This window comes from Passer domesticus, chromosome 10 (genome assembly GCF_036417665.1).
Source record: "Passer domesticus isolate bPasDom1 chromosome 10, bPasDom1.hap1, whole genome shotgun sequence".
Classification (NCBI taxonomy): domain Eukaryota; kingdom Metazoa; phylum Chordata; class Aves; order Passeriformes; family Passeridae; genus Passer; species Passer domesticus.
The window spans coordinates 20,009,536-20,019,295 of NC_087483.1; the positions used below are offsets into that span (position 1 = coordinate 20,009,536).

At 40.6% G+C, this 9,760-nt stretch overlaps 1 protein-coding gene and 1 long non-coding RNA gene across 6 annotated transcripts in view; one reads left to right on the plus strand and one right to left on the minus strand.

Moving 5' to 3' along the window:
• LOC135308807 (uncharacterized) overlaps window positions 1-9,760 on the plus strand; it is a 420,716-nt gene that overhangs the window by 184,874 nt on the left and 226,082 nt on the right. The gene's annotated exons all lie outside the window — the stretch shown is intronic.
• The window catches only part of UBE2E3 (ubiquitin conjugating enzyme E2 E3), a 55,816-nt gene that overhangs the window by 28,626 nt on the left and 17,430 nt on the right, over window positions 1-9,760 (minus strand). For 2 of the 4 annotated variants that reach the window (XM_064434281.1, XM_064434283.1), the window contains exon 4: window positions 1,618-1,642. The exons of 1 other annotated variant lie outside the window; for it this stretch is intronic. In XM_064434281.1, coding sequence (XP_064290351.1) covers window positions 1,618-1,642 — 25 coding nt within the window. Of the gene's footprint in view, window positions 1-1,498; window positions 1,582-1,617; window positions 1,643-9,760 lie in introns of those variants that run through there. One more of the 4 variants, XM_064434284.1, reaches the window with a different exon arrangement.

The window sequence follows — 9,760 nt, forward strand, 5'->3', positions numbered from 1 at the left end:
CTCTGCAAGGGCTGAGGCCCTTCTCAGCTCCCAGCTACTGGCACTTAATATGACTTTCTTCCATGTTCACAGAACAGACTCCACAAAAGTCATCCAAATTGCTTGGATCTGAAAAGACAGCTGGGATGAAATCACTGACAATCATAAAGGTGTGTTTCAGGTGCTGAGGACAAGCCAAAGTGTTTTTTTTAATTATTGCAACTGATTAAAAGCCAACAGAGAAGTTCCCATGACTGGCACTGAGTTAAGCCATCAGATCTGTTTTATATGATTTCCTACAATGCTGACTTTACACAGTCAGTATTGTGCAGCTCAGCCCTGTGCAGAGGATGACAGCTTCTGCAGTGATGGTAGCCACAAGTAACACAGATCTTGAAGTCTGGTTTTCACAACCAGTAAAAACTACATTTGCTTCCATTTGGCATTTTTCCCACCTTCCTGGAAATGCCATGGTTAAACAGTTAGGTTTTCTTCCAAAAAATGGTGATTTAAAATAAACATACACAGTTTCTTTGAGAAATGAGAACTTAATTCTGATTTCAGTGATCATATAACTGCTAGAGGAACAGCACTCAGCACCCAGGTGCGGCAGACAGACACACAGAACAGTGGCAGCTGGGCAGCCATCTCCAGACAGTGCCATTCCTGCCTGGTGCCTGAAAGGGACTGATGATCTTCTGGGGTGAGACATCCTAATTCTCATCTCCTCCCACCACCACAGATATGGAGACATTTCCTATTCAAACACAGGAGCTGCCAAGGAAGGGAGTGAATGAGGAGGATCTGCAGCAGCAGGATTATAACGTGCTCCTGTGACAGAAGAGGGCAGCTCAGAAAGAAACTGACTCCTGATCTGATATTTTATTCCACCACTCATCCAGATTACAGCCCAAAGCATTCACAGTGTACTGTGAATTTGAGCCCCCTTTGGGTCATTTCCCATTTATGTGCACTGCTAATGAATTCAACAGCTGCAAATCAGGGAGGGGAAAAGGGAGTTTGAGATCTATGAGAGCTTCATCTGGCCTACACCTGCACTTCTGGCATATATGCAAAGTGCATCCAGATCATACTCTCTTCACTGTAGGTAGGGAACACAAGAATTGCCTGCATCTATCATGTGGAAAGTGTACTTAACTGACCTCTACCAAGGACAAAGTTCCTCTGCAAGACACTCTGAAAGGGGTATGTGCCACCTCCCTGAGCAGAGCAGCAGCCTGAGCCCTGTTTCCTAACTATGTCTGACCTGGAGGAAATCAAGATAAGCTATCCAGATCTCTTTTCAAACCAAGCAGGAGAACCATTGGCTACTGCAGATAAACCCTTCAGTGCAAAAACGGTCCTTCTGGACATGACTTTGTTAGGATTAGCGCAACAGGGCCTCTGAGAAGCATCCCAAGTAAGAAACCAAAAGGAAGTATTTGTAGTGTTGAGGCCTGTACAAACAGACAGTGCAAATGAACAAGAGCCCATGATGCCTTTCAACCCTCTTACTTACTGGGTAGTGCTAGGGTTTGCCCATCCTTCTCCCACATGTGAGCCCAGAGCCACTCCTGCCCTGAGCATTACACCCTTCAGCACTTACTGATGACAAAAGAAGGTGCAGTTTACACTTACTTTTACAGCTCCATTAAAAGGTGACCTGCAAATAAAAAAAAAAATCAAGCACATTTAGTATTATGTGCTGAATGCCCCCAAATAAACAGGATTAAATGAGCATTCAGCCCTCATGTAAAATTTAGATGAAAAGACTGGCACTGAATGTGTACTTTGATTTCATGCTCATGAAACAGAGTCCTTCCAAACAGCAATGTTCTGAGCAGTTCCTCAAAACTACTGGCTCCACATTTCTGCCTCTCCCTGCTTGCAGAGAGCACAGTGGGATGGAGGTGTGGCAGAAATATTATCCCTCTGAATGGCGTATTTCTGAAACTGCAACAAGAAAGCTGGCAAATCAAAGGGACAGCAGGCAGGCTCTAGCTCCCCTTCTTTCTCTTCCCTTACCCTGCTCAGGCACCAAAGTCCAGGCTTTCCAAACACACTGACCTGGCACTGGGCTACACCCCCCGTGGAGGCACTGGGGGCTCAGATGTATTTGAAGATGAGGTTTTGAGGTCTGGTACAAATTTTAGCAGTGCATTGCACAGCTACAGGTAGAGCTTTTCCCTGTAAAATAATGAGCACAATAGCTATTTCCCACTTGCAGTCCCCAAGCTGGTTTCCCCTCCTCTTTCTGTGTTCGGCCCTGCTTAACTGACTCCCCTCCCTCAGACCCAGCCTAGCCAAGTGTTTCTGCAGGCGCCCAACACCCAGTGCCTTCAATGGGAGACAAGCACGTGCCTCAGTACGTTACTGGCTGGGGTGTTCCCATAGATACCTTTCCCACCAGTGTTCTTTTGTACCAAATTTTGTACCTTTATTATCAATTACCTGGTATAAAGTGATCAAAAATGAGCTCATAAGGGACTTGATCACTTTATAGCTACTCACATTGTTCTGATTTAAAAACATGGCTATGTAAAAGAAGATTAAAGGTTTTCCTGTCCTGGTGTTCTTACACTGCTTCCCCAGCGCACGTGAGGAGCTGTTAAGCATTGTGCTGCAGTTCTCAAACAACCTTGCTCTCTTCCCACATCTTATTTGACATTTCTCTGAAGTGAGGCTTTGCAAAGAGCCACCTTCACGTACAGAAATACACTACACAGGTTTCCAGAAAGTTGTTCAAATAAGGTCTAGCATCTAGTTTTAAATCTCTGTTATAAACAGAAGTTTTGGTGACCAACTTCATCAAAAGCATCTGGTACATGCTTACTGTTTCTTGGTTTCTTTAACTTAGCTTTTTTATTCCTCATTCTTTTGTGAAATGTGATACTGCTTTATAGGTGTCCAAACTGTAAACCCTCACATTATCCTACAACTAGTATTCTACCATAAAGTCTTTAAAAATACTGTTTTGTAAATACAAATGTTAAAACAACCAGAGGTGTGCACACTCCCTACATCTAAATGCATAACTACAGGCAAACTGATTGACATTATCTAGAAATATTATTTAAACTAAGAAACTAAACAAAAGAGTTATACCAATTCCTGTCAACAATAATTCTTTCATTTTTAGTAGACTGATAAAGACATCTGCAATGGGTTAAGAAATAATTTAAAAATAACTATAATGTCAAGCAGGAGATCTTTTAAATTAAAAGTGCTAGTGAACTAAGAAAAGGGAGTAGGTTATGCCAAATTCTCACTTACAGTTTAAAAGAGGCAGGTGATGGAGCTGAACTGAAAGCCTAGAACAAAAGCTGCTTGGTTCATCATTTCTCCTTACCATCCTCCTGAACAAATCCACCTACCTGACATCTTTTTGCTTTCAGCTAAATACACTACTCATATGAAAGGCAGGTTTCCTCCAGCCTTGCCTGGGAAAAGCACACCAGAGAACAGTGTGCAGGCATGATCATGCCCCACGTGCAGGTACAGCAGTGTCAGGTTAGTGCTGCTGCCAGAGCATGACTGACCACTGACTAAACAGAGGAAACCAGCCAGGAAGAAAAAAATGTGGCATGGTGTCTAAACCACAAAATAAACAACAGAATAAAAGCCCCAAACAACACTTTTGGATTTTTTTGCTGTTGTCTGTAATAACAGTGGACATCCTATTTTATAAACACATGTCGTACCAGGAGCTTTCTATAAAGTAAGACTGGCAGAATTTTTGTTGCCCGTTTCCTCTGGCATCCTCCAAGCAGTCCTTCTGCTAATATTTCAGCATCCCATTAAAGACGTATTAATTGTGTACAGAGAGAACCATGCATGAAACAGCAGCACAAGCTCTGGCTGAGCCACAGTCCCTCAGCACACAACTTCAAGGAATGTTCAAGCAAGCCAAGGAAAAGCAGAACCAGCAGAAACTACAGCACACTCACTACTCGCTTAAGAGCTGCAACAGGCAGAAGTTACACTTCAGCACAACACCCTCTCTTCAACAATTAGAAGCATGATTGAAAAGGAAAAAAAATACCTAAGACATACTCAGTGAAAGGTTTAAATGTTTAAATTACTCTACAGATTTACGTTAATTTCATTTATTTTCAGACTCTCAGCTGTTAGACTACTAGGCAACGCCATCTAGTGATGCTAGCCAAAAAAGTCATGCTTCATTCTTTGTTGAAAAGAATCACTCTTTAAAAGGTTCACTCTTGCAAAATTCGTTTTTGTGGAACCACAGGATCAAGAGGTGCAAATATTTCAGTACCCATAAGCATTTTCAAACCTGCAGCATTAACATAGCAAAAAGGTCTGAGCTATTTTAGTTATCCTGAAGTAATTTCCAGAACTGACAGCACAGAAATTGAGTTGGGTTAATCACATCACAATTTAAAAATGCACACAATGTGTAGTGTTGATATGATATTGGGATACAGTGCAAAGCCCAATAAATGACCTCCAGATTTGGAAATACCTAGAGATATTATTTGTATGATAAAATAATTTACCTAAATTTTGAAGATTTCTGTTTTTATGTGTAAAATATGTGCTTGAAAAATGCTATCCGTTACAATTTTAAGGAAAAAGAAACCCCTGTGTGGGTTTAAACTTTCTTTTTTTGTGAACTGGAACCAGTCAGTCATCTGCTGGTGATAGCTGTGAGCTGTAATTAGCTTCTGGTGGAAATTGCCAGCAGATGCAACTAAAAGTTTAAGTCAATTGGCTCTGCTTCCTCCTTACAAGAAAATTGGCATTTCAGGGCTGCATTCCAGCATGATGGATCTTAGAAACCAAAGCTAATTTGACAAGAAAGGGAAGTGTCCCTTTTCCTGGTCTGCTTTAACCCTGAGCATACTGCATATTCCTGCCAAGGATTATAATTTTTTCTGTTCTTTTGTTTGTTTGGGTTTTTTTGGTTTGTTTTTTTTTTTTTTTTAATCCGCAAAGAAAGTAGCTATGATTATATAAGAAATATTCCACTGAAGAAAGGCCAGTGTTTAGTCCCAATTATTGAAATCACAGCTGTGAAGATGGGAGAGGAAGAGGATGTAAAAAGTCTGCAATGGTGAATGAAGGCAGCGTGTGAAACAGGACTTGAACAGGAAGCTCAGCAAGCTTAGGGACATGAAAAGCCAAGCAAAAGCCTGAAGCACCAGCACTGCAGCTGGTTCACACTCAGTCTGAACCATTGGTCTGTGACAGTTCTGCACTCTGGCTGCACCACACTGCACCCTTCAACAGTTCCACAGCAAATGCAGCACGGGTATTTGCTCTCACCCTGCCTCCTACCAGTTTCCTGCTTTGATTAATATTTCATTATTTCAACATTCAGGCTTGATCAGCCTGTAGTGGTGTATGGGTTATGCATTCTTGTGACCTGTCCTGATCATGTCCTTCGTATCTGTTGTCAAGTAGATAGTGAAAGTTCAGCCATGACAAGTAATTGGTATCATTGCTTTGCCAGCTGGGCTTTGTACAAGCCTTGCTGGGATTTAACTTCCTAGACCTCAGATAGTAGAGAAACTTCACTTCCCCAAAGCCACCGTTAGTTTGCAATGACCACATCTAACACGTAAGTGTTTTTCAATGAGAGGATATCTATTCACTGAGTGTTGGAACTTCTCTTCAGAAACAAAAACTTCTTAACACATCAAGTAAAAATCTACACCTCTGTGTCAATGGCACACAGGCACACCTGCCTTATCGAACCAGGCAGCATGAAGAGAGGAAGGGTTTCTGCAGGCTGCCTTTCAGCACCCACTTCATCTGCACACTACAAAACTCAGCTGATGATGTCTTCAGGCTCACCAGAAAGTAAAGTGATTTGGGATACATACGGAACTCACATGCAAAACATACTAAATACAGCACTTACACAAACGCTTAATGGAACAATGAGGAGTTTTGTCAAGCAGAAACTCAAAGTGGCATTTTCTGACACTGGATAGACTGGTCACATTGTAAACTACTGGAAATATGCAGATCTTGCTACAAAAAAAATTATACTAGTGACTGTTTTGATGCATTTCCTGAGGAGACATGCAGTGACTGCACAGCAGAACTGCCACAACGATTCTCACTCCAGCTGCCCCATATATGTACAACTCTCTCCTAAATACCTTTGAATGCTCACTTTTTAACAGATCAGCTTCTCAAAGATATGTTAAATGGTGGTTATTTACCACAATTTTTCTAGCAGATGAACCAGAAAAAACATACATGCACATGCTTGAGTACATTATCCTCACACAATATTGGATTTTTCACAAGGTTTAAGAGCACTCTTAATAATTTGATTTCCTTTAAAAAAAGCCCATTTTAATATCAACCCTCTTCCAGTATGCTATATGGCTTTAGCTAGATGGGATCCTTTCCCCTCCAATTCAGAAGGAACAAAAATCCTGTAGATCTAATCCTGCCTACAGGATAACTTGTTCTCCTTTTTTTTAAAGTTAATCCTTACTACTTAATTATAAATCTAGTGTTTTCTGCAAAAATGGGATCTTTCTTAAGTACTCTTCTGTTCTGTCTTCCTCTGAACTGCAAACTATTTACCAAGACTTTTATCACGTCTTTCTTGTTAAAGTTATTCTTCCCACTAAACAAGCAATAGAACAAATCCTGATTTCCTCTTAAAGCAGTGGAAAAGCAAAGCTTCTGCCAAAAAAATCTACATAGCCAAGATTGCTAGCTAATGTACCTTCATTGCTCTTAAGGCTAAAGCATGTTCCACCACACAGGAATCCATCCAGGAGCTGAAACTCTCAAGATAACAGCTCTTCAGGCAAAAAAAGGAGCAAGATGCTAATATCTGTACAAAGAGAGGTAGCTAAAACTGGACTCATACTTAGCCCAAGGATTCCCTGCACACCTAAGTGCTGTGGAGTGCTTAGCCCTGCAATATCCTGGTTTCACACTGAGTGGCTCCATCCCCAGGTGGGGTGGCGTGGCAGGACACAGAGCCAGCCCTGCCTCAGGTGGTTCCCGATGGAAAGCAGGTGGCTGCCAAACCAAATGTGCTGTGTGCAAACAGCACCTGCACCATTCTCCGCCTCCGTGAGACACCATTCGCGCAAACCCCAGCATCATCTTCACCCAAAGTATCCATCTGGGCAGAAATATGGCTCACAGGCTTTGCTATTCCTTTTGAGATCTCAGCTCAGTTTCTGTATGCTTGCTCTCTTCTAAAGGCAGAACAAAGAGAATATTTGGCTTTAAAAACGTCTTGGAAACTACAAATGAAAAATTGCATTACAAGTGTACAGCTTTAATTACATCTCTCAAGGGGATGAGATAGCATTTCTGCATCCCCATCTTGTCTTCTCTCTGCCCTGGAAATTCGTAAGATGATCGGAGGTACAAATGTTCATAATTGTGGGGGGAAAAATAACCTACATTACATTCCTAGCAGATCATGTAAATAACAGGATGTAAAGTCTCCCAAAATTAGTTTACATTTGAAACATTTTCAAAATATTGTTTTAGCTGGGTATAATAGACCACCACAAGATGTGACACACAGCAAACACAGGGCTGCAATTAAACAGCTGGCAAACAGCCAGAAAGAGATAAAGGCCCAGGCTGTCACTTGCTAGACAATATATATGGCTATTTTGGCAGCCAAAATGAATGTGATAATTGAGCCATGACACATTAAAAAGGCACACAATTTCCAAGGAAAGAGTTCCTGAGCACTAAACAGGGAGCATCTACAGTGTGCTTACAGCCAAGCGCAGTTTATGAGTAATAACAAGAGCGGCCTGATGACAATTCAGCGGTGCCAAGCCAGCCTTGTCTCATGCACTGCACCACTGTATGCACTGATTTACCACAGACACAGAAATACAGCAGTCAAGCCCACAGTGGCCTTCAGAAACAAAGGGAATCTGAAGAGTGTGGGCACGGACTTGAAATGTTTCTCTGGATGTTTTTTATACTAATAAGGATTTCGTACAGTAGCAGTTCTATTTCCAGAAGTCACAGTGACTTGATTTGACTTCAACATCCAGAAAAGGCTCAATTGATATAATTCAGTTTCAAAATAAAAATACACAGTAACACATGAAGAGTAAGTAACTCTTCAAAATCATACTTTTGCTCTGAGGAAAAATGACTGTTTTGTCTATGACATGAAGAACCTTAACATTGACAATAGCTGTTTGGAAGACAAAGTCCAGGAGCTTTTCTAGTGTTTCACTGCATGCTTTATTAAATAACCTAAGGACACAGCAAACAAACAAATGTAGCAAATGAAGACATGGTTTTAAGTTAACACCCAACAGCTATATACAGCTTCCTATAAATGTACTCCATCAAATTAACATGCTGACATCAATTGCATTTCCTTCTTGAGTAAAGGACTTGAAAGCTATACTCGGTCAGTCCCCAGCCCATTCATTCACTAACCTCCCACAAAATATAGGATCTTCAAAATCTAAAATTATGCTCATATAAAAGAAGGCTACATTTAGGCTCTTTTTCATATTTTCATAGGAAAATCCCTATGTGGAGTTTACTTCCAGATCTTAGTCTAAACTTAACCACATTAGAGGTGTATTCAAATAAATAAATTGCATGTGTAGCTTCCCCAGTCAAAAGGTGCAGTGCATCAAGAGAGCTTACAAAAAGGGTAAGAACCCACTTGTAGATCCATTCACACCAGTGATATCTAGAAGACAACTGCACAGCTCACCATGGCATCAATACCAGTGAACCACAACTGACCTGAGGGATACTGGCAAAACTTCTGTAAATTATCCCCTGTACAAAGCATCAAAGAAACAGAGGAAAAACTTTGGAGACATTAAAACAGGGTCTCTTCAGTGTAAATTAATTTTCTCAAACAAAAGTTTGAAAGTGCTCTAAACCATTCAGATTTCCTCAGAAAAAACTCCCTATCCACCTCAAATAACCAACACAGACTTCCAAATCCAACAATCAGAGCAAACTGGCATTGCCATACTGGGCCAAAATAAAGAACCAGAATCAATACTTGACTTTATACTAAACCAGTACAACTACAATAATTACATAATCTACTTTTACACAATTATCTTTAATGGCTGTGATAGTAACTTCATTAAGTGTGAGTAAAGGAAATGGAAAGGCTTAAAGATGAGGTCAGAACATGCACTTTTGGCTGCTTCCTCAGGAGATGCATCAAATATGTTATTCGTGTCTAAGGACAAGCAGACTCTTGAGGGTGGCTGCAGTGCCCAAAAGAAAAATGAAATCATGACATGCATTTTTCTGACCCACAAATTAGAAGAAGTATAAGGGGACAATTGCAAGAATAAATTAGTTGACCCTCATCTGAAAATTTCATACGATTACATTCATAAATGGCATATTCTAATAGTGAAATATATTAAAGAAATATAGTCTTAAAGTTTTTTTGTCCCCAGTACTGCAGCAGACACACATGCATATATAATCCCCCAGGCTCTGTCAAGCAATGTTTTGTAGCATCCAAAACAAGGCCAATTCACATTCCCTTCGGAAAAGCATTTAAACACACACATGGTTTCCTGGAAAAGGTGACAAAGGTGGGCTTCCTCTGACTCAAGGCCACAAAGCAGAAAGGCAGTAATTAAAAATGTAGACACAAAAGAGGAATGAAGAGAAATAAGTCCCAGTTATTTAACATACTTCATATACTTGCCCCTTGTCCAAATATCCTATGTAATCTCAGTAAAAAAGAGGTTTTGCACAGATCTTGTATCCAGCCTGATTGTGAACAGACAGTTATGGAAAGAGTTTCAACAAATTAAAT